At 43.2% G+C, this 25852-nt stretch overlaps 1 protein-coding gene across 7 annotated transcripts in view; it reads left to right on the top strand.

Annotated features, from left to right (window-relative positions):
- PUM2 (pumilio RNA binding family member 2) overlaps positions 1-25852 on the top strand; it is a 427826-nt gene that overhangs the window by 129496 nt on the left and 272478 nt on the right. For all 7 annotated transcript variants that reach the window (XM_029595976.1, XM_029595973.1, XM_029595975.1 and 4 more), the window contains 3 exons: positions 9749-9936; positions 16784-16947; positions 23229-23499. In XM_029595976.1, coding sequence (XP_029451836.1) covers positions 9749-9936; positions 16784-16947; positions 23229-23499 — 623 coding nt within the window. The remainder of the gene's footprint in view (positions 1-9748; positions 9937-16783; positions 16948-23228; positions 23500-25852) is intronic.

The following is a 25852-nucleotide window of genomic DNA, read 5'->3' as shown; positions in this document are numbered from 1 at the left end:
AGAGACGTTATCTCCATTATTGAGCACTAAGTCGAGTATAGTTCCTTCTCTCGTGGTTTCCAATACCATTTGTTTGAACAAAGATACTTGCATGGCATCCACTATTGCTCTACTGTTTTTAGATTCTGCAGATGGGATTTTCTAGTCTACATCTGGCATATTAAAGTCACCAACGATCACCACTTCCCCCTTCTTACCTATCTTATGGATGTCTTCAACTAGATCTCTGTCCAGCTCTTCCTTTTGGTTTGGAGGCCTGTAAACCACTCCGATATAAATGGATGCTCCATCTTTTTTTAGGTCGACCCATAGTGCTTCTTCCTTGCCCCAACTTCCTTGCAGCTCAGATGCTTGGATATTATTTCTGACATAAAGAGCCACACCTCCCCCTTTCTATCTACTCTGTCCTTCCTTAACAAGTTATAGCCTGGTATTGCTGTATCCCAATCGTGAGATTCTGTGAACCATGTCTCTGTGATAGCAACGATGTCCAGTTCTGCCTCCGTCATTAGGGCCTGCAGATCTGGGATTTTATTTCCCAAACTATGAGCATTTGTAGTCATAGCTTTCCAGGTACTCTCTTTAAGGTTATTGCTTTTCCTGTACTCCTTATGAGACTTTAGTTGAGATTTGTTATTCACTTCACTCTTTCCTTTTGCAGTTGTGCCATTGATGACAGAGTTATCCATCTCAATTAGCTTTTTCTTTTGGTTATGGATCTTGAAATTCTGCATGCATTGGTATTTTCTCTTTTCTGGTAACACGTCAATGTTTTTCTCTAGAATTTCTTCAGTTGTTAATATAGGGAGGGCTTTATGTTCTTGTTGCATTTGATACTGTGTGTGTCTCCTTGTTACAGGTCTAATTCTACCAGAGCCCACCGTGTTCCTGGTTTTTAATGATTTACTTGATGACCTGATTGAGTGGGGGGGTATACTTGTTGGCTTCCCATCTGTCAAGAATGGGTGACTGTGGGACACATGTGTTATCCTACCTGAGTCTACTGTATTTCTTTTTCTTGACTCCTGGTTATTCTTTGGTGTTGGGGAATTATTTTCTGAGTAATGCAATGTGGGTGTAATTCTTGTAATTGAAGCTAATTGAGCTTTAACCTCAGTCAGCTCCATTTTCAAAGAAGAGAGCTGTGCACAGATCGGGCAAGCTCCAAGTTTCCAGATGCTTTCCCTCAGAATAAAGGCTCTACAACAGTTGCATTGGATAGTTCTCATATTGGAAAATTTTTGGATTGGTATTTCCTTAGCTGTTAACATACTAATTTATCTTGTTGCTAATGCTAATTTAGTCAGTCTATATTAGAAATCTAACCCCAGGGGTGGGTGGGAGGGAAACAAACAGTTTAACCTGGGACAAGCTGGGTAGAGCAGGACACTTTCTGGAACTTTAATAGTCCTTTAGCTGTTAAATGATCCCTCAGCACTTCTGTGCCAATATTAACCAGATTATTAAAGAACAGCTATACAATAATAGAAATGCAGGTATACTGGATCTTAAAAATAGTTTGCAAGGAACAATTACAATTATTATATAGTAACAGACCTAGAGAAAGGTATAAAACACAGCAGTTCTACTGCACAGAGAGCCCAGATATTAGTGGAGCACAGAGCAATGAATTAGAAGGAATAGTGAAAGAAAACCAGCAGGTTTTTTTGGTTTTTTTTCTTTTTTTTTTTCCCCCAGAAGAGCACCACAGAAATTAAGTCAGAGCGCTTGAAAGAAGGGAAATTGAGAGACTTTCCTATTACACAGAGTTCAGAGGCTAAGATTCAAAGCTCTAGTAGAGGAATATTAGAAATACAGAGATCTTTTATGCACAGATTCTCTACTATATAGTAATTCCAATTTAGACAGTCTTATCTGCACAGGAAATAGAAGAATCCTCTCTGGGGCTGCCTCAAGCAGTCTGCAATGCTCCCCTTTGAGGAAAGACAAGAGGTTAGGACTTTTCAGCTTGGAGAAGATGACTGGGGGGGTGGGGGGGATATGATAGAGGTGTTTAAAATCATGAGAGGTCTAGAACGGGTAAATGTGAATCTGTTATTTACTCTTTCGAATAATAGAAGGACTAGGGGGCACTCCATAAAGTTAGCATGTAGCACATTTAAAACTAATTAGAGTTCTTTTTTTACTCGACGCACAATTAAACTCTGGAATTTGTTGCCAAGGAATGTGGTCAGTGCAGTTAGTGTAGCTGGGTTTAAAAATGGTTTGGATAAGTTCTTGGAGAAGTCCATTACCTGCTATTAATCAAGTTGACTTAGAAAATAGCCACTGCTATTACTAGCATCAGTAGCGTGGGATAGATGCACTAATTCTTTAGTTCATGCATTACTGATATCTAAACACATAAACATTGGTCACTGTTCAGCTCATCATTTATTTTTAGTTATCTCCACATGAATCCACGTTATTTGACAGCCCACCTGTTTGATTGTTCCACTTGTGGATGCATTAATTCTTTAGCCCATGCATTACTCATAACCAGGCACATAAACATTGGTCCCTGATACCTGTATATCCCAAATTAACACATCATGTATTCTTAGTTATTCTCTACATGTTTCACGTATCATAACGAGTTACTGTTGTCTTTACATATATATTTTATACTATTCTATTTATTATTTATTTTATTTCAAGTTAGTTATTTACACCATTATCTATTTTATTACATGTTATTTACTATATAGATTCTCGTCATTTGATGAGTCACTGTTGTTTATTTAATATTTATTATTCTCATGTTCTGAAACTCCGTTTATTGTAACGCCTCACCGCGATTGTTTTGTTTTATGTAAACCGACCTGATTTGATATTTGTATCGAGAACGTCGGTATATAAAAATGCTAAATAAATAAATAAATAAATAGACTTAATTTTGGGGTACTTGCCAGGTACTTATAGCCTGGATTGGCCACTGTTGGATACAGGATGCTGGACTTGATGGACCCTTAGTCTGAACCAGTATGGCATGTTCTTATGAGCTCAGGTAAAGTTAAAAAAAAAAAAAAAAAAGAGGAGGGTATTTTATAGGGCTTCCTCTGGTCTCCATGCTCAGAGTGCCGATCCAATGTTCATTCCAGCCTCTGAGGGAGTTTAAGGGATGTGGGCAGTCTGGTGGGTTGAGCAACCCTTTGGGCTAGGCCCTGCTTTTAGCTTTTTCTCTATGTCTTGCATGGTAGGCCGCAGCAGTGTTTTTGCACTTTTTCCTTTGTGTTAGGCTGCCTTCTTCAGGGCCGTCGGTTTGTGCGAGTGCGTCCGACTGTGCGTCTGGTTGTGCATCCAGTTTTTGACCCTTACTTTGACACCTGCTTGGGTGTCCAGTTGGTAGCAGAGTTTAATTTAGGCACGTGCTTTCCTGTATGCACGATCTGGGCAGCATTAAGGATGCTCAGTTTTTGGGCGCTCATCAAGGCACAGGGTTGTATGCTTAAATTTTGGATGCCTGTTTTTTTACAGCGCAAATTCAGCTGGATGCACACCTTTCAGTCGCCTGTAAAGCTTACTGACAGACTGGTGCCTATAGCTAAGAAACCTAAGCGCCTTGTCATATTCGCTTGTGTATGCCGTCTTCAAGGAGATGATTATCCCTGAGAAGGGAGGAGTGGCCTTGAAGGATGCGCACAATAGAAAGATTGAGGCCAAACTTAGGCAAGCATTTGAAGCCATGGCAATGACTTTGCAGATAGCTTCTTGTTGTTCCCTGGTGGCTCGCTCCTGTTTACTTCTCTCTCTCTGTAGGTCGATGAATGTGACGTGAATTCCAGGACAGTAATGGAGCCAGCAGCTGCCTTGTTGGCAGATGCAGGATGTGTTTTGGTCTGCACTTCGGCCAGAGGGAGTGGCTTTGGTAATAGTGGCCAGGCATCAGTTATGGCTGAAAAATTGGTTGGCCTGTGTGACCTCCAAGGTTAACCTTACAAAGTTGCCCTTTAAAAGCTCACTCTTGTTTGAGAGTGAGATGGATAAAATAGCCAATAAGTGGGACAAGTCCCTGGTTCCTCGATTGCCAGAGGATAAGAAGCAGATGCCGCACTCCTTTAGCATTTTTTTCCAGACCACATGTCCACAAAAGTGAACAAACACTGCAGAGTTTGTATTGCAAAAGAGCCTTTGCCTTCTACCTGTAGGAGATGTGCAAGGTTGTGATATGGAGTTCTGTCCACACATTCACATTTCACTCTTGTTTGGACAGAGATGGCCAATGTGACAGTAGGTTTGGCCCCTCCTAGGGCCTGTATTTGTTCCAGGCTGTCCCTCATAAGTTGAGTATATAATGGGGGAAAATATTGTTGTGCTCTTTGGCACTTGTTTTCTGTTTTTTTCATTGGGGACAGCCTGTCACCAGGATTCCCAAGTGTGAGGACTCTCATCTTGCTTGCTCCCGGAGAAATCAGAATTTCTTAACCTGTAACTGGTGTTCACAGAGGATGGCAGGATATCAGTCCTCACTAAACCCACCCACTTACCTGTGGAATTGTATTCTCTGTGTTTCTGCTAAAATTCAACATTGAGGGACTCCTTTATGGACGCAAGGCATAATGGCATGTGTGGGCTTGCACAGTCAAAGTTGTAGAAACTTGGACATAAGTTTTCTGTGCCGAGCTAAATCTGATGTCACCCATGTATGAGGACTGACATTCTGCTGTACTCTGCAAATACTTGTTAAAGGTAAACTGCTTTTTTTTTTTTAATTCTAAAGGATATGTTAATGGAAAATTTGCTTGATTGATCAGTTAGGGTAAGCCACACACAGATATTATTTTCAGGATATTCACAATTAATATGTATGAGATAGATTTGCATACAATGATGGCAGAGCTTATGAGAATTCACATCCAAGTTCAGTGTATTATCTCACATGTAGACCATTTTCTAGATTTTTTTTTTTTTTAGTTTATTTCTATTGTCTGACAAGGAAAAAGTGAATTGGGAAAGTTTATGGATCCCATAAAGAGAAGAGAGAGACAAATATTTAGGAAACTTGGGCAGCAGCCAAAAAAAAAAAAGGGACCAAGAAAGTGTTTTCTAACTTTTTTCTTTTTTTGTCTATCTTGGTTTTTTTGTTTGGTTTTTTTGCTTTTGCATTTTCCCTACTTTTGATTCTGTTCTCCCCTTTCTTCAGCTTATTTCCTTTTTCCTTCCTTCCAGCTGTTTTTTTTCTTTCCCTAGCCTCCCCCACACCCAGCTTTCTCCGTCGACAAGCAAGGCTGAATTAGCCATGATGGTGGGTGACTACATCTAATGCTGCCAAATATAAAGTTTTACTACTGAATGTATGTGGAGGTTCCTGCATGCTGCCTCATGAACTACCCAGTCCTTTATTTTTTTTGTCCAGGCTTCCACACTACCCTGTCTCTGTTTAATTTCTTTGTACTTTTTCAAACATTTTCTATCTTCCCTCAACGCACAATTAAACTCTGGAATTTGTTGCTAGAGGATGTGGTTAGTGCAGTTAGTATAGCTGTGTTTAAAAAAGGATTGGATAAGTTCTTGGAGGAGAAGTCCATTACCTGCTATTAATTAAGTTGACTTAGAAAATAGCCACTGCTATTACTAGTAACGGTAACATGAAATAGACTTAATTTTTGGGTACTTGCCAGGTTCTTATGGCCTGGATTGGCCACTGTTGGAAACAGGATGCTGGGCTTGATGGACCCTTGGTTTGTCCCAGTATGGCATGTTCTTATGTTCTTATCTTGCTTCCAGTTGCCTCACTGCCTCCGCAGATGCTCAGCAACACTTCAGTGCTATAAAAGAAACAAATATATATATTTATATGTTAACATATATATTAATATATATTATATATAAAAGATGTCTTGCTCCAAAAAGGCAACTTTGTCACTTCAAGAACTGTGTGTGTGTGTTTGTGGACCCAAGATGTCCATCACTGACAGCCATGATATCTGTTATAAATGCCTGGGACCAGATCATGACTCAGCCAATGGCTATAACTGTAGCCAGAAGTCACTGAGGTTCCAAAGGAGCAGAGCCTGGAGGATGGAAGAACTACACAGGTCGGTGAAAAGGCAGAGCCATTCCTAGTCTCAGAGCATGACCTCTTTGGGCTTCCTCCAAACCAAGTCGACTGGAGCTCCTAAAGCAAGGCTCCCCCAACTGTGGTGCCAAATCGGCCATGGTTCAGTGGTTAAGTAAGATGGAAAGTGTTGAAAGCAGGGGTCAGTAAGCCTCTTGAAGCAGCAGTGGGCCACTTTCTTCTCCTGTGGGGCTTTGTGCAGAAAAAGAAACACCATCATGCATCAGGGCCAGCAATAGGGTTTACACCACTGAAGCTTGTCAGTGTGGGCCCAGGCATCGTCGATGCACCGTAGCATGCATGAGGCAGGAACAGGCCTTGGTGGGCCCTAAAGGGAATTCCTTGCTTAACATGGAGCGAGGTAACATCCTTATCTCCATCTCACCACCTCACTCTTTTGGAGACATGGGTTCCGATATACTCCATTGTGCCTCTGGGCTCTATGCAGCCATCAGTACATTTATCTTAGGAGGCAGCTTTGCAGGAAGATGACTCTTGTTTTAGAGAAGGATGTCTCTTTCCCAACTCGTGGTCAAAGGACAGAACAACATATAGACCAAGTGGCTGAATTGGTTAAGACTTTCTTTACCTCATTTGTGGCCAATGACTACCTCTCCTGTCGAATGCCGGATTTGCTCCCCTAAGGGGGAAGTTCCTTTCACCTCCATGTCTTGGTAGTTCACATAAGCGGTGTCCCAATGGTGGGATCATGCTTTCATCAGTTGAGTGGATCCATCTCTCTGTGAAGAAATTTAGCTAGTTCAAGGAGGGAGCACAGGATACCATCTGGAGCATGCCCCAGGAGTATTCCCTTCTGAGATGAGCAAGGATCCAGCCATCATTTTCATCAGGTTATGGGTTACTGTTCCTCTACCTGTGTTCCAAGGAAGGGTCTACAGGGATACCTTCAGACCTTTTACCTGACCTACTGGAGCATTCATCTCTACTAGAAAACTTTCATACTTTCTGGACAAACCTGGCAAGGCAATTGGAGTCAACCTCTATAGGGACAAAGATCCCCGCGCTGAGGTGGTCGGACTACTTCAGATTCTCTGGAAACCCCTTTCAAATTTGCAGTGATTATGATTCATTCAACCCTGCAGGATTTATAAATGAGTATGTGGGGAAAGCCTAGCCTTCTGGTCCACAGTAGTCAGGAAACTAGACCCTTAAATACATGGTTCAACAGGTTCCTTTTTTGGAGTAGTTAAACTTTATTCTAGTCAGTGGTAGTGGAGTTAGCACTAAAACAAGCAAAATAGAATCTTTTCTAACAATCTTCTGGGTAAGGATCCTAAGTTGGGACAATTTTGGGGAAGAAAGTCTTCCAGAGCTTGATGCTCATCACCCCCATTGCAGCTCATTGGAGCTTTGGGCAGGGAAACAGTCAATCCATTCAGTCCTTATTCATGGGAGCAAAACAGCCATCTTCCTCTTGGCAGTCTCACTTCAATTTTAAGTTCTCCTTGTTCCAGAGACTCCCCTTCCACCAATTTTGTCAGTATTACATATCACCTATTATACTGCAACAGCAGCTTCTGATACGTAGATGTCCACATGAGAAATCTGAGTCAAAGACCCTGCAGCAGGCGTAGCCTACTTGGCCCTAGTTTTTGACGAGACAACCTTCAGGCAACGACCCTTTCATTGGGGAGGTAGGAGGGAAGTGGGGAGAGAAGGATTTATCTATTCCACAAAGTGGTATAATATCAAAATTGTGGAATCTGGTTATTTTGCTCTTCTCTCATCCTAATACTGCACCAATATCTAGCTTTCAATCTGGATCAGTTTCACTTGACCCAGCACTGTCTTGAGGTGGAGTCTCTTCTCAGCTAGCGGGAGATAGAACCTGTCCCTCCCAAAGACCATGGCAAGGGGTTCTACTGCTAATTCCTTATCCCCAAGAAGTCAGGCTGAGACCCATCCTGGATTTATGAAGACAAAATAAAAACCTGTTAAAGCTGAAGTTCAACATGAACTCCCTTCACACCATCCTATTCTTCATTCAAGTGGGAAAACTGGATGTGTACCCTGGATTTGAAAGGATATGCATACTCATTGTTACGCTTGGCGGCTCGCGGGCACTCTTCCCCATCTCAGCCCAGTGTGGCAGGAGCCCTTCTGTTACGGCAAAATACAGGTATTTCAGGCAGAAAATACTGTTTTCGGCCATGGTCCGGTACACCGCCGTGCCGGTGCCTCTTCGACACTTAGGCGTGCGTGCAGACAATATGCGCCTTCTTAAAGGGCCTGCGTCAGGAAGAAAGCTACAGCACCCTTTGATGTTATTGACCTTCCCCTTAAAAGTCCCTATCTGAGCCCCCTAGCTCCAAGTTTCTGTCGAAAGTGGTTTTGACTTTTTATTTTAATCAGGCCATTGTTTTGCCCATGATCTTTCAAAGACCTCATACACATAAAGAGAAGGCTGTCCATTCACTGGACTGCAAATTGGCCTTGGCTATTATCTAAAGAGAACTCAACCATATTGTCATGCTTCTCAACTTTTTGTCTCCTACGATAACAGACTGGGTATAGCTGTTGCCAAGTGTATGTTCAGCTGGCTAGCAGGCTATTCCAAATTGCTATGCTCTGGCTGGCCTCCAGATCACAGATTGTCAAGGCTGCTTATCAGGTAAGAGCCAAGGCTACCTCAGTGTCTATTGAAGACGTTTGCAAAGCTGCAACTTGGTGATCAGTTTGCGGCTTTACATCCCATTATTCTCTGCACAATCTTTCCAGAAGTGACAACTTTGGGCAAGCAGGCTTGTGCAGATCACCTAATAGTCCATTCTCCATGGGGGTCAGGGTTGCTTTTTCAATAAGTGCTCTGCTATGCAACCCTCAGATTGGAATTCTCCATGTGTCATGGCTAATTCAGCAAGTAAATAAGAAATGGAGATGTACCATGCATATCTGAAGTAAAAAAATTAAACTATATGGAAATAGAATTTTCCTAAGCAAAGTAGGTACCCCTTAAATGATGGCAGCATTGTGCAATCCATATCTGAAGTATTTTCCTAGTAAACCTTACAAAATAAAAAAAAATGTTTTAATCCCAGGAGGACTCTGGCAGTTAATCACTGTGGGAGAACCTGCTACCTCAATTCTCTGACTTTTAGGGCTACAGTCTGGCTCTCATATTTCTGACAGAACACTAAAATACAGTAAATCCTTTTAAATTTTCCTGCCTTTTTTCTTGGAAGAATAAGGATTTATCAAAGAATGGAAAACCATTAAGATTCAATATATAAATAACTAGACTCTGCACGGTTTACATTTTGCATATTTAGATTGGGCTACATTAAGGGGTTAGTAAGAATGAACAGAGAACAAATACTTTATGAATCTACTTCTGAAATATACTTAATGTCAGTTTATTTTGTTACAGTAAAACTATAGTCATAACAAGATATGCCAAATTGGGTTGACCGAGGATCCATCAAGCCCAGAATCCTGTTTCCAACAGTGGCCAATCCAAGTCATAAGTACTTAGCAAGTACCCAAACATTAAATAGATTAAAAAAAAAAAGACTAGTATCTATGTTCTGCTTCCCTCCTTCTACACTTCCTTCATAGGAAATCATAATTTACTTTTCATTGCATATGCTCTTATGTTCAGAAGTTTTATTCTTCTAATTTTGTATTTACTTTTAACTTGTGTGTGTATACTCTTTTTAAAAAAAAAAACAGATCATTCCATGTCCCAGCCCATAATGGTACAGAGAAGGCCCGGGCAAAGTTTTCATGGTAACAGTGAGATGAACTCTGTTTTATCCCCACGATCTGAAAGCGGAGGCCTCGGAGTAAGCATGGTAGAGTACGTGTTGAGTTCATCCCCTGCAGATAAACTTGATTCCCGATTCCGGAAAGGAGCTTATGTAAGTAGTAGTCCTACATTATAACCATATGTGGCATTTTCTTTTGTGCTTTCATGCGTATAGGTCAAGTTAAACACCTGAAGAGAAAAAAATTGTTTTTGTATAGTGTTCAGCAAATGGGAGTAACTGATTTTGTTGGTCTTCCTGTTCTTCTGAACAGTAATGCAGAGCAGGGTGGTGGTAGTGTATGTTTATAATTAGAAGGCAGTATGTGGATACTGCGCTCCAGTGAAAGGCATCAAAATCCTTTCTAAATTTAATAGGCACATGGCAGTGAGTGTATGGCCCCCAGACACTGCATTTTATCAATTGGAGGAAGAGAAGGCACTGTAAAACTAAATATCGGGGCAATTCAGAAACATATAGTATCTGGGGCACTAATTTTTCTCAGTCATCACAAGGAGTTTTCAAGTCATTGTCACATGTTGATACATCATAGTGCTTGATTTTTGCCAGCCATAAAACTTTTGCACATTGTAACAGATTTAAAAATCAAATTGGATGATGTATAAAATGAAAAATGAGATTGAAAACACCATCTTTCTTCTTCCTACCTATAAGGATTTATACTTTGACAGTTGGTACCACTACCCACGAGTTTGAGACTTGTGCAATTTCAACTCTTTTTTTTTTTTTTGTCTTTACTTATGAAAATGTATATCCATTGTTGGGGTAGTGCAAATATGTCAATTTCAGTAGGTGTAGAGGGATTATTTTCATGTATTCACCTGTTGTGAATTGCCACAAAACTGAGCAAAGCATACTTGTGTGCATTAAAATTGACAAGCTATTTCTGCCACAAAGATTCAGCCTGAAGTGCAGCTGTATATGGGCAAGAACAAGATCTTAGTCTTAGGTTTGTAAGATGAATTTGAATAGAATTAAACATCTTTAGATTTTACAGGATCATGGTAAGGATTCAATCCCTTAATTTAGCAGACTTTCCCTCTTCATTTGCCACACTGGCTAGAGTTAAAAATACACCATGCCCTATTTAGGTCTTTTTTCCAGTAACATCAGGGTGAGATGCGATCACAAATAAATCTTTAGTTTTCTACAGGAAAAAAATGGCAGGAGGTCGTGGTGGACTTCCGCAGTATCACAAGTAGTACTTAGGCTATGGAAGTCCTCACTTCTGACAAATGCACTTTGTCTTGTAGTGGATAAAAATGTCATAAGGTAGTTATGCTTGATCTAGGTGCCGTGGCTCACCATAGGTAGAGCTGTGAAACTGAAAAAGCTGAGCAAAATTAGTATTAAGATATGTCAAGTCAATCTGTTTAAACTGTCATTGCTCCCACTTTTATTTGGTTTAAAATTATTAAAACTGGTCAGTGTGGATGTATTAGGATAGAGGTAAATGGTTTCCTTTTAAACAGCGTGAGCTCCAATTTCAGTACTACTTTTCATAAAGCATGAAAAATTACCAAACATAAGTACCATTATTTAGAGGTTTGAAGTATATTAATTTACTCAGTTATGTATACAGTACTTTACTATTCAGTCAGTGATTGCTGTACCTTGAAAGCTTTTATATTGCACCACAATTAAAACTGGTGATTACATTGTAAGCTGAAGTGTATTTATGATGAACTTGGCCTGTTAGTGCAAATGGAGGTTGTTGAGAGGCATTTTTGTTTTTAGGGATTTTTTAAATGAAAAAATATGGTGAATTTCATAAAAAGTACTTCTATTATAAATTATTTATTGATGAGCACTGTTAATGTGATAACATTTTTAAGTTTTTAGTGAAAGCTATAATTCCATATAGAAATTTAAATTATATAAAAAGGCAATGCAATGTTAGTCTATTTGAATGCATTTGAAATAAAGTTAAACAAAAAAATGTGATTCTACATTGATAAAGATATTGTTTTGGGGAGGATATGACATCACGGAGGCTGTTGGATGCCTAATCGGGAGGTCCTCACCCCATTGTGAAATTTCTATCAATATCGCGGCTTGCAGTTTCTTCTAACTTACCAGTTTGGCTTGCGTAGCTTGCTGATGTAGGTAAAATGGAAATCGGTTGATTTTTGCAAATTTTCCTAACACAAATTGGATAGTGGACTAGAGGCAGAATCGGGGAAGATGGCAGAGGAAGATGATGCTGACTCAGCAGCAGGCCTGGAAGAAGCCTCGCCTCTTCAGGACTCAGACCTTCCCACTCGTGCAGAATTTCACAGTTGGTTCTGCGATTTACAGCAAGATATCAAACTACAAAAAAAAGAATTGCTGGACCTAATGACACTAGGAAAGAAGACATTTCTGAGATGGGCAGGCGCCTATTTGATTTTTAATCTACCAGTGAATCCCAGGCCATGGAGATACACTGCCTGCAAGGAGATTATAAATCAATGCAAGCCTCGCTATCGACCAAGCTTGAGGACTTGGAAAATAGATCATGATGGTTGAATTTAAGGTTTCAAGGGGTGCCAGAGACCCCAGAGTACCATGACTGCATGACAGTGGTTAAGCAAATCTGTCATCAGGTCTGTCGTTGGCTGCTCCGGATACCATGGAATCTATGCAGCAGACTAAGAGCTAGAGAGAGCTCATAGAGCATCGGGACAAAAAGCTGCGAATCGCCCACACGATACCATACCGTGTTTTTACAGCTACGCAGCCAAGGAGAAAGTCTTTAACTTGGCCAGAAAACAAACACATGTGCATTGGGAAGGCCATGAAACTTCAATATTTGCGGACCTCTCGGCCACTACGCTCTGGAAAAGGCAAGATATGAGATCAATTACCAGCCTTCTTCATAAAGAGCAGATTCACTACCATTGGCTTTATCTGTTCGGGCTTTGGTTTTCTATCAGATGCTCCTCTCATTGGGTACAATTGAGCACCGAAGCCACAATGATTTTACAAGATGATGGTTATTAGATACTCAAGACTGCTCAAAAGCCCTTGACCATGATCCCGCAGAAGGTCAAAGCGCCTTGCTGGCAAAGAGTTGGGAAGGGTGGCAGGCATCTTTATAGAAATTCCAAAGAGGCTATACCAGATACTGAAAATACATGACTTTAATAATTCTCTTCTTTTAAATCTCTCTTCATGTGCTGCTTACCTATGAGGTTGAATGATTGGGTTGTTGCCTGGGATATTCTGTTTTCTAAGCCGATTCTTATGTTTGCTTTTTGCTAATCTTTTCCCTTTATTATTGCAATGGCTGCTCTTTTTACAAATTTTTATAAAGCCGATGGGGTGGGAGTCCGAAGACCTTTTTGACGACTACCACTCAAAGTGGAACTGCCACTTTGAGTGGGTTCTCATTGGGGGGAGGGGGTAGCTTGGGTTGGGGGATTTTAGTATGTGTAAGGTTTTCTAGGTTGGTGTTAGTGAACAGAGTCTATCTATATGAGGGGGTTTTGCAATGATTTTGTTTATAGAAGCTATTATTTTGCTCTGCCTGGAACGGGTGTCCCTGTTCATGTTCTCAATGTACCTCCATTAATCTGCATTTTTTCTGAAGCATATATTTCACCATGACCTCCTTTAAAATATTATCTTTAAATGTTACTCTTACCGTAAGAAGCGGTTATTGTTTTCTGATCTGCATAGTTTGCAGGTTTCGATAGTGTTTGTACAAGAGACACACTTAAAAAGCAGATGCGAATGTCTCATGAGTTTTGACATGTACCCTTTTCAATACTGGACAACATGCTCCAAAGAGGCCAAATACACACGAGGAGGTATCCTTTTTAGAAAGGATTTTATTTTTGAGTATGTTTCATGCTATAAGGACCCTAATGGCAGGTTCCTCATTTTGGTGATCTTAGTGGGGGGTAAGAAATATATGCTTGTGAACTTGTATGCAACTAATACAAGACAGGGGTTTTTTGTTTTCTATCTTGGATGGGAACATTTCTGCTTGATCTGAGGGCCATGTATTGATAGGGTTTATTGTAATATTATAGTTGCCCGATAACTCTCGGGATCCAGCACGGTTGCTGCGAGTGACTGCCTTACTTATTTAGGGCATCTATATCTAAGGGAAACCTTATCAATGTCTGGAGGTCTTGTTACCCTCATTCCAGGAATTATACCTCTTTCTCTAAGGCACATAAATCCTATTCTAGAATTGACCTACTATTTCTGGATAAAGGGCTTGTGAATAGAGTTTTAGTGGTTGACATAGAGCCCATATCCTGATCTGATCAAGCCCCTGTTCGGATGTCCCTGGTTTTCTATAATTATGATAAGAGCCAACTTCACTGGCAACTTCATGATAGTTTATTGGAAGATGAGACATTTGTAGTTCAACTACGGGTTGATATTCAGGACTACCTGGACATCAATGATAATGAGGACATGTCACCTGTTATATGGGATTGTTTAAAAGCAGTGTTGCGGGCGAAGCTAATTGCTAGGGCTTCCTATGTTAAGTCCACTGATAAAGATAGGTTATTCTTAATGAAGCAATTAGCTCAATTGGAGCAAACACATCAGAGGATGGCTTCCCAATCTTGTTCCCGCTAGTTGGAGAGCTGCAGAACAAAATTAGCTGAGCTGGACTCCACGAGGATTGCTCACCAATTAGACATGATTCATCAGACATATTATGAAGGAAGTAACAACGCAGGCAAGTTGTTAGCTAATAAACTAAAGGCAAGAAAACTACAAAATAATGTAGTGAAGCTTAAGGATGAGTTGGATAATATTGACGGCAAATAAGGATATCTGTCTGAGGTTCTTGCGATTCTGTTCAGATTTGTATAGCACTAATACCTCCATTGAGAACGGCATTCATAGATCAATTTTTAGCAGATGTCTCTCTTCCTATATTAGCCGAAGCCCAAAGACTTCACTTAGAGAAGGAGATTTCTCAATTAGAGGTTGCCATGGTGATAAAGCAGTTAAAAGATGGCAAATCGCTGGGACTTGATGGCTTTATAGCCTGCTTCTCTCAAAAATTTTCATCTGTACTTGTTCCTCCCTTAACAAAAATGTTTAATTCTCTAGGTGGCAATTGTTCTCTTCTAGGACAAGCGGATGGTAGTCCTCACATATAGGTGGCATTGTCCAATGGCACCCAGCATGGAAAATTCAAAGTTTCTAGAACATTGACTGGCACACTGAGCATGCCCAGCATGCCACTATCTGCGCATCCATGTGAGGTCCCCCTTCAGTTTTCCATGGAGTTATGCTTTTTTGTTTTTTGTATCTAAATCGATGGTATTTCTCATTCCATCGTCTGGTCCCCCTTCACAGTTAGTGTCTCTCCTCTGCGCTGTCGGTAAAAAAAAAACACATCCTCCTAGGACAAGCATGATAGTAGTCCTCACATTTCTGAACTACAGGCATTGTCATGTAGGGAACCATTCCTCCGGATGACCCCAGGAGTGTTACAACTTCGTACTGTTATCCTTCTTGTCCCAAGGTAGTCTCAAAGTTCCATATGAATCAGTCCATTTCGTTGCTGCCCCTAGATAGGCACAAGGACACGGAAGAAAACCACCTCCGCCATTTAAACGTCAGTAGGTTTTTGATGTGATATCTGGAACTTTCAGAACAGGTACGCAAGATGGACCATTTTGTTCTTCATGGCGGAAGGGGACAGGGCAAACCAGCTTCATGGGTACCATAGCTTGCTGGATCAAGGAGGTGGCACGGGAGCTTATGTAGAGGCAGGAAAGCCATTTCCTTTTCAGGTTAAAGCTCATACCACTAGGGCTCAGGCAGTATCAGCGGAAGCTAAGCTGCTGTCTCGTGGCGACATGTTCTTCCTTACATATCTTCTCCAGGTTCTATCGCCTGGACATTCAGGCCCAAGAGGATGCAGCCTTTGCTAGGGTGGTGCTAAACGGACCACGGGCAGCCTCCCATCCCGACTGGGAGTAGCTTTTGTACATCCCATTGGTCCTGTCCATCTGGCTACATGCTAGGAAATGGAGACATTACTTACCTGATAATTTAGTTTTCCTGAGTGTAGACAGACAGACTCAATATCCTGCCCACGGCTGCCCTAGAATGGTGCCAAGGAATCATCCGTGAAGTGAATATAGATTCCCAGAGGTTACGGGTAAGCTGTCACCCAGTCCCTAGATCTATAATCTTGCCGGGATTCATTGTTTGGTTGAGTACAGTTTCATTTATCATTTTTAATCGTTTTGATCTAATTATAATCAAGTTTTTTCAATAGTATGTTCACAATGGCTTTTGGAGAGAATACTGAGGGGCTGAGGTTACTGCAGGGGTGTATCTAAGGTGACATCAGCTTTGAAACCTGATTTCGTCTCCATCTGCTAACAGGGGAGCATTAACCCATTGGTCCTAAGTCCATCTGTCTACACTAAGAAAAATAAAATTATCAGGTAAGTAATATCTCCATTCTTTATGATGCCATATAAATTCAGTAATGACCTTGTTCAACTCCCTAAAAAATAATTCCTTTAGTAAGGTGATAGGGTAGCATCTCATATATAAATAATGTTCTCAGAAGAATATTCAGTATAACCCTTCAAAGAATTATTAAGCCAACTAAATGAAAAGGCATATCTATTTCTTGCTTATTTTCATCAAATATTCTTAGACTCAGTAGCTCAGTTTTGCCAGTATCATATACCTTGAAAAGATGGTGAACTAAATAGCAACCATTAAGAAGTCAAGAGATTGCATGAAATTCTGAATAACATCAAATAATCAGGGAATAATGCTGTGCTATGTTTAGCACAGCATTTATCACCATATTTGTGTGGCTTCTAAACCTAGCAGAGGGTAGTATAAGGGGGAAAATGAGCATCTCTCCCTTATACTGTTTCCTAAGGACAGGGTCCTTGAAAAGTTAAATAAGTGGTGTGATAATTGTCTCAGAATTACAAAATAATATCCTTTTCTTCAGGGCACTAGAGTTACTGATACAGATGGACCAGAGAAAGATCTAAAAGGGAAAGCTTCTCCATTTGAGGAGAAAAAACAAGATCTTAAGCAAGTGGAGGATGATCTTACCAAATTAAATGGCCGAGGCTTACCAAATGGAATGGATGCAGACTGTAAAGAATTTAAGTAAGTTTTTAATTTGTGTATATCTGGCACATGTTTTCTCACAGGACAAGCAGGATGGTAGTCCTCACATATGGGTGACATCACAGGATGGAGCCCAATCACGGAAAACTTCTGTCAAAGTTTCCAGAATTTTGACTGGCCCCTACTGGGCATGCCCAGCGTGGCACTAACCCTGCAGCCAGCAGGGGTCCCCCTTCAGTCTTCTTTTTTCCACGCAGCAGTAGCCTCGCGGTAAAGGAGTTCTGAAGAGATTCCTGACAGGAATTTTCCTCTCGGAATTACTAAAAGTTAAGTTGCCCCACAGGGGTCCCTCTTCTACCTTTTATAACTCCGGCAAGTTTTGACCCGTTTCCTGTCGATTACCGTCGAGTTTGACCTTCGCGGCCTACTGGCCGTCGACCGTACCGCGGCTAAATTTTTTGCCATGGCATCGGGGTTTCGTCTATGCCTTGACTGTACCCGCACCATGTCTATCACATACCCCCATAAAGTCTGTGTAATGTGTTTAGGACGCGAGCACGATGTCCTGACCTGCACCAAATGTGCCCTAATGACACCGAAGGGTCGCAAGGCCAGAATGGAGAAGATGGAACTTCTCTTCCGTGCTCAAACCCCGACTCCATCCATCGCATGGACGTTGTCGGAAACGGCACCGTCGACTTCTTGCCAGCATCGACCACAGACTGGTGACTAACCGGCATAGATGACTACTTGGCCATTGACACCCTCTACTCCCCCTCAGGATCGAGGGGATCGCAGGGAAAAACATCGCCATCGACACCGTAAGACTCGGACCATCGAGGGAGCGAAATCATCGACCTTGCCATCGTCTGAGATGCTGTCGGAAAAACCCTGTCCAGGAAAGGAACCAACCATTCCTGCAACCGGGTCTCCGAGGCAACACTCACCCGATCGGGAGCTGCGACGCCGCCTGTAACGGTGGTCCCTCCGGCTATGCCTCTGCCTCCGTCTTCTGTTCCGGAGCCGGGGCTGCTTGCTCCATGTCTCCGAGAAGAACTGGACTTGGATGGTCCAGGAGGCCGACAAGGCGATGCAACGTCTTCAGGTTCCTCTGGCACAGACACCGGCACAGACTGTGGAACTGATCATAGACCCAATTCCGGCAGCGCTGGCACCGCTGCTATCCAGGATGGAAGCCCTCATGGCCGCTTTCCATCGATGGATCCCAGGTCTCCGATGGCTCCGATGCCCTCCCCACTGACAGCATCATTGGGAGGAGAAACACCGTTCCGCATTCCTCCATCCGGAGTTATGCCTCAGCCATCGATGCCTATACGTCCCTCGCCACCGATCCAACTATCTGTGCTGATACGTCCATTGGCACCACCGAGCCATCCATCGATGCCCTCGCTGCCTGTACCGATACCTTCGATGCCATTGTCTGTGCCTCCGATAATTCCTCCAATTCCTTCAGAGCCCAGACCTGGTCCTTCAGGTATCCCACCACCCTGTCCCCCTCTACTTCCTAGAGGAAAGGGTGTTGACCCTTATGATACCTGGGGTGGTGATACCTCATCAGACACCGATGACTTACCTTCACCACCTTCACCCATTGAGAGTAGAAAGCGTTCTCCAGAGGACCTCTCATTTATAAATTTTGTGAAGGAAATGGCTGAATTGGTTCCTTTTCAATTGCAGACAGAACAGGATGATATGCACCAGATGATGGAGTTGCTCCAGTTCCTGGATGCCCCCAAGGTAATAACCTCTATTCCCGTTCATCAGGTTCTTCTTGATCTCCTCAAAAAACTGGGAAAATCCAGGAACAATTGCTCCAGAACATAGAAAAGCTGACGTACTTATTTAGTATAGTCAGCCCCAGGTTTTCAAAAGTCACAGCTTGATCACCACTCCATCGTGGTAGAGTCTGTGCAAAAGAGAGCAAAGAGGTCAAAACCTCACTCATCTACCCCTCCTAGTAAGGAACAAAAATTCCTGGACAACATTGGACACCAAGTATTCCAAGGGGCCATGCTCATCTCCCGAATTGCTGCCTATCAGCTTTATATGACCCAATATAACAGGGCCATATTTAAGCAGATAACAGGACTTTTCAGACTCCCTGCCTCAGCAATTCCAAGACCAACTACCCTTGTAAGCAAAGGTTTTGAGGCAGGCAAGCATAAGATCAGAACATCTTATGGCATTTTCGACACCTCTATCAGAATGTCTGCGGCTGCTATTTCAGTGAGACGGTGGGCCTGGCTCAAGTCTTCTGACCTTCGCCCAAAAGTGCAAGACCGGTTGTCCAACCTGCCCTGTGTAGGAGATATGTTCGGCGAACAGATCCAACGGACGGTGGCTGAACTAAAAGACCATCACGAGACCCTAAAACAGCTCTCTTCGATGCCTTCTGACTTCTCTTCAAAGCAGCCCTTTAGAAAGGACTCCAAAAAGTCGTTCTACCATCCCCGAAAGTCCTACCCACCACCGGTCAGATCCCGTGCTACGAGACCTTATCAGAAACCTCAGTTTCGTCAAACCCACAAACAGCTCCCCAGCCGGGGCCTGCTTCTGGTTTTTGACTTCCACTTGGAGAGCAGCAGCCAGATTCCTTTGTCGCACATACCAGTGGGAGGTCGACTGTGCCACTTTCACAACATGTGGCATTCAGTCACTACCGACCAATGGGTATTGGCAATCATTGCTCTGGGTTACCATCTGAACTTTCTCGCCCTGCCACTGGACTCCCCACCTCTGCAGACGTGGAGAACATCCGACCACACTGTTCTTCTGGATAAAGAGGTCTTCCTCCTCCAGTCAAGAGCAATAGAACCTGTTCCATACTCTCAGCAAGGCCTATGGTTCTTTTCCCGGTACTTCCTAATCCCCAAAAAATCGTGAGGCGTCCGTCCTATTCTAGATCCATGGGCCCTCAACAAGTACCTCCAGCGAGAAAAGTTCAAGATGGTCACCTTGGGCTCGCTTCTACCTCTTCTACAAAGAGGAGACTGGTTCTGCTCTCTGGACCTCCAGGACGCATACACCCACATTGCAATAAGTCCAGCTTATCGCAAATAACTGAGATTCCTGGTAGGCCTCAAGCACTATCAATACAGAGTGCTTCCATTCGGCCTAGCGCCTGCTCCACGAGTCTTTACAAAATGCCTCGTAGTCGTCGCAGCATTCCTTAGGACACAAGGTGTTCACGTCTTCCCCTATCTGGACGACTGGTTAATCAGGGCTCCCACTCAGCAAGCTGCTCTGTCGTCCCTCAATCTAACCTTACACACTCTAATTTCATTAGGGTTTCTCGTCAACTACGACAAATCCTGCTTAGTCCCATCTCAAACCTTATCGTTCATTGGGGCAGACTTGGACACCTTACAGGCAAAGGCTTTCCTGCCTCGACAATGAGCACTGACGATCGTGTCTCTTGCTTACCAATTGCAGTCTCAGCATGCTGCGACTGCACGCCAATTTCTCGTCCTCCTGGGACATATGGTGACCTCAGTCCATGTCACACCAATGGCCCGCTTGGCCATGAGGCTCATGCACTGGACTCTCGGGTCTCAATGGACTCAAGCTATTCAGCCTCTGTCGACCATTGTCCACATCACCGACTCACTCCGTCTGCCCCTCGCCTGGTGGAAAAATCAGAACAATCTTCTCCAGGGATTGCCCTTCCAGGTTCCGCATCCTCAAATCATTCTCACCACCGATGCTTCCAACCTCGGGTGGGGAGCCCATCTGCAAACACAAGGCTCTTGGTCTTCAGAGGAAGCCAAACACCAGATAAATTTCCTGGAACTTCGAGCAATAAGATATGCTCTCAGGACTTTTCAGGATCGCCTGTCCAATCAGGTCATCCTAATTCGGACGGACAACCAGGTGGCCATATGGTACATCAACAAACAGGGAGGCACAGGCTCCTTCCTTCTGTGTCAGGAAGCTGCGCAGATTTGGGCGGAAGCCCTCTCCCATTTGATGTACCTCAAGGCCACCTACTTGCCGGGAGTGGGCAATGTGCTGGCAGACCAGCTGAGTCACATCTTTCAACCGCACGAGTGGTCTCTCAACCCCTCAGTAGCGAACTCCATCTTTCAACAATGGGGATATCCTCAGATAGACCTCTTTGCGTCCCCTCAGAACCACAAAGTGGACAACTACTGCTCTTTCATTCGCAGCAAACACTCTCAGCCCAGAGACGCATTCTCCCTCTCATGGGCAGCTGGTCTGCTTTATGCATTCCCTCCACTTCCTCTTCTCTCGAAGACTCTCGTGAAGTTGTCAGGACAAGGGAACCATGATCCTGATAGCACCTCACTGGCCTCGCCAAGTGTGGTTTCCAATACTTCAGGATCTCTCCATCCGCAGGCACATTCCCTTGGGAAAGGACCCGCTCCTGATCACTCAAAACGACGGGAGCCTACGCCATACCAATCTTCAAGCCTGGTCCCTGACGGCATGGATGTTGAAAGGTTAATACTTCAACCCCTTAACCTTTCAGATCCAGTTTCCTGTGTCTTGATTGCTTCGCGGAAGCCTTCCACTAGAAAATCTTACTCTTACAAATGGAAAAGCTTCACGTCATGGTGCTCTTCTCAGTCCCTTGACCCCTTTTCCTATCCAAACCCGAAGTTTCTGGACTATCTTTGGCATTTGTCAGAATCAGGTCTAAAGACCTCTTCCATCAGAATGCATGTCAGTGCAGTAGCCGCCTTCCATAAGGGTATCGGGGATGTTCCTATATCAGTACAACCCCTTGTAACACGCTTTTTAAAAGGCTTGCTCCATATCAAGCCTCCATTACGTCCTCCGGGCCCCTTCTTGGGACCTTATTCTAGTTCTGGGTTGGCTCATGAAACCACCATTCGAGCCTCTTCACTCTTGTGAATTCCGATATCTCACATGGAAAGTGATTTTCCTTTTGGCAATCACTTCAGCGTGCAGAGTTAGTGAATTGCAGGCCCTAGTTACCTATCCACCTTACACTAAACTTCTGCAGGACCGGGCGGCACTCCGCACTCACCCTAAATTCTTACCCAAGGTAGTCTCGGATTTTCATCTAAACCAATCCATTATACTACCTACCTTTTTTCCCAGGCCCCATGCCAACCCAGGAGAGCAGGCTCTGCATACCCTTGACTGTAAATGGGCTCTAGCTTTTTACCTAGACCGTACAGTGGCCCACAGAGAAAGCACTCAAGTGTTCGTCTCTTTCTACCCTAACAAGTTGGGAAAGCCTGTGGGTAAGCAGACTCTCTCCTCCTGGTTGGCGGACTGCATATCCTTTTGCTATCAGCAAGCAGGCATTCCATTTCAAGACCATGTTAAAGCACACTCTGTGAGGGCCATGGCGACTTCAGTAGTACACCTCCGATCGGTGCTGCAACCTGGAGTTCTCTCCACATCTTTGCAGCCCACTATTGCTTGGACAAAGCCGGAAGACAGGATTCCATCTTCGGCCAGTCTGTCCTTCGTAACCTGTTTACAACATGATGTACCAACACCCTTCCGCCTGCCCGGTGGGGTTTAGGATGCCCTCTCCCAAATTCCACCCCAGTTGTGCCTGTTGCACGCTTTGGGTACATATGGTGCAGGTTCGGACATCCTCAGCTCGGTAGTCACCCATATGTGAGGACTGCCATCCTGCTTGTCCTGTGAGAAAGCAAATGTTACTTACCTGTAACAGGTGTTGTCACAGGACAGCAGGATGTTAGTCCTCACGAAACCCGCCTGCCTCCCCACGGTGTTGGGTTCGTAACGTTTTGTTTTATTTTTCGGCACTGCCTGTATCTTTCAAATAAGACTGAAGGGGCACCCCTGCTGGCTGCAGGGTTAGTGCCATGCTGGGCATGCCCAGTAGGGGCCAGTCAAAGTTCTGGAAACTTTGTCAGAAGTTTTCCGTGATTGGGCTCCATCCTGTGATGTCACCCATATGTGAGGACTAACATCCTGCTGTCCTGTGAGAATACCTGTTACAGGTAAGCAACATTTGCTTTATGTATAGAGAATGTGTTTAAACTTTGTGATGGATTTTGTAGTGCAGGTGAAAGAAAAATGAAGATGGCTTATTCTGTTATGCTGTTTTGGCATTTGGTTTTGTAGAGCATTCTCAGGTTTCATCATGTTGACTGCTCATTTAGATGTAACATTTGTTCAGTCTTGGATTCTTGTTAAACCTAATTCTTTCACGTTTGTTACACTTCTTGCACTTCTCTGTGGTCCTTTTGACAGTTTTCTGATTGTGGCCACTTTTGTTGTCTTGCTGGTCAAAACTTTAGGATCTGTGGTTATAAAAACTTTTTCCCTTACAGTCGTACCCCCGGAAGCCGGCAAGCCTCCCCAACAGAAGTAGCTGAGCGTCTGGGTACTAACCCCAACAGCGCAGAAGGCTTAGGACAGCTTCCTAACTCTGCAGCCAGCAAACCTCTAGTAGAAGAATTTTCAAACCCTGAAACTCAGAACCTTGATGTTATGGAACAAGTTGGACTTGATTCTTTGCAGTTTGACTATCCTGGAAATCAGGTGCAAATGGATTCTTCAGGCGCTGCTATGGGACTATTTGACTACAATTCCCAGCAACAGGTCAGTATCAGACTTTAAAACTTTTCCATAAACCAGATTACATTACAAGATCTGTGCTCTTTTTTGCTGTCTACATAGTTACCCCCAAAACCTTTGAATATGGAATAGGATCAAAAAGAATGCTTCATTGTTTCTGCTTCTGCAATACAATTTACACACACTTCTCTTCATTTTAGCCTTAAATGCTTGGCTTTGAATACAAGCCTTCTGAAGAATTCATATTTAATTTCTTTTAGTACATTCACTTATTTCTCTGAGGACAAGCAGGATGGCAATCCTTGTATATGGGTGACATCATCACTTGGAACCCAGCCCCGAACTTTCACCTCAAAGATTCTAGAGGTTTCAAACATGCCCTACTGAGCACTTGCAGCCTTAATTATCACCCTGCCCCCTAGGCAGAGTCCCTCAGTCTTTTCTTTTCCACGAAGCCGTATGGTCATGGTATTCAACTTTGAACTCTCTTCGGTTTTTGTTATGATTTTTCTGGAGCTGCTGCTATTTTTCTTTTTTTCCTTCAGTAGTTTTTATTTTTATTTCTTCTCGTCCTCTCAACTTTCTGCCAGCTGCATGACATCTTAGTTGCTGTGCAACCTGACTGAGTCTAATTCAATTCCTTAATAAATACTGCTTTCCTAGTGTGTAGCAGATGGACTCAGGACCAATGGGTATAGTGTACTCCTGTTAGCAGTTGGAGACAGATCAGATTTCAATCTGACGTCAGCCCTGGAGTCGGTCTCCTTGTATTTCTTTACTTCTTTGGACTTCCAGTCAGAATGTCAGGAGAGAAACCATGATGTGAAAGGGAATGGTCTTAAAGCATTGCATCAATTTAAAGTAAATAATTCTTTCTTTGACTTTGGCCAGAATCCTGGTTGAAATGCCTTTAGCTTTCCATACATTGATTGGTTGACCTCTGTGCTTCCTTTCGCCTGGGCTTATTCTGCTGTGTAAGAGGACATACCCATCATAGGAGTGTTTAGTTGAGTGGACTTCAGTCGAAGCTTACCGTTGTATTTTGGGGTTTTGGCATGGTGCTCCTACTCAGGGGTTGCTCTTTTCATGCCTCTTGTTTCCACTCCTTACCTGGGAGGTCAGGACTTTTGTTGTAGTCATTCAGCAGGTGAGGTCAGTTACTGACTCTGATGCTTTTTTTTTCCCACTTCTTCAGTGCAAGTACTTGGATTCTATGCCTGTCTCATGGCCAAACAGTGAGCATAGCTATGTGTACACAATCTGTTGCTCTTCAGATGCTAGTGATCCACAGTTTGCTTTCTGGAGGGCTGTCTAGCTCTAGATTCCCTATTGAACTATCTTTCCTACACTGAAGTAAACTGTGCAATCTTGGTCCAAGAGCTCTTTATCTTTTGGTTAGTGATCTGTGCCTAGGTGGACCCAGGCCTAGTGGGGCATGTCAGGATTCGCTGTGAAGGAGCTCTCACTATTGTGTTTTGTGCGGCAAAGTGGGATTCTTGCCATAAGTTCACATCACGCCCTTGTCTTTGGCAGGGGCCATTGCTACCCAGTGGGTTTTTGTAACTGTTTGTTCTACAGGTCTCTGGGATGTAGAACCCAACTCCTTTCCTTTCTAGAGCCATTTATGGGTCTGGCTACACCCCCCCCCCCCCCCCCAAAAAAAAAAAAGAATTGAGCTTTAACAGAGGACAAAGGGGGGGGGGGATAGAGTGGTTTTTTTCTGCCAGTCAGATGTTGCCTTTCACAGTTGGATGTTTTTCCTCTCGTTTTTGAGCAGCTTGTAGCTTGGGATATCACTCTATGAGAACTGCCATCTTGCTTGCCCTTGAAGAAAGGGAGGTTACTTATCTATAGCAGGTATTCAGTGGACAGCAGGATGTCAGTCCTCAGGATTCCCTCTTGCCTCCCTTGGGAGTTGGTTTCTCTGTTTTAACTTTATCATGGACTTGAGGGGGGGGGGGGGGGGCCCTTCCTGGGAGGCAGGGAGGTGACTGTGCTCAGTAAAGCATGCTTGAAAGGTCTAGAATCTTCAAAATAAAAGTTTTGTGCTGGGTTCCATCTGATTTCATCACCCTTTTGTGAGGACTGACATCCTGCTGTCCATCGGTGAACACCTGCTACAGGTAGGTAATCTCATTGACTTCCAGGTCAGATGTATACAGTTGAGTGGTTAAAAATTATATATATTCAGTTACTGCACAATAAAATAGATTAGAAAAGTGAATTTATAATTGCTATTATATTTTAAAGACTGTTTTACTATCTGATGCCAGCTCCTGAAATATTATGCTGACAAAATGCATTCTACTGCTGTTACTACTCATCACTTCTATAGTGCTACTTGATGCATGCAGCACTGTACAAATACACTGGAGTG

This window comes from Rhinatrema bivittatum, chromosome 3 (assembly GCF_901001135.1).
Source record: "Rhinatrema bivittatum chromosome 3, aRhiBiv1.1, whole genome shotgun sequence".
In the NCBI taxonomy this organism is placed as follows: domain Eukaryota; kingdom Metazoa; phylum Chordata; class Amphibia; order Gymnophiona; family Rhinatrematidae; genus Rhinatrema; species Rhinatrema bivittatum.
This window is presented reverse-complemented; position numbering and strand designations above follow the sequence as displayed.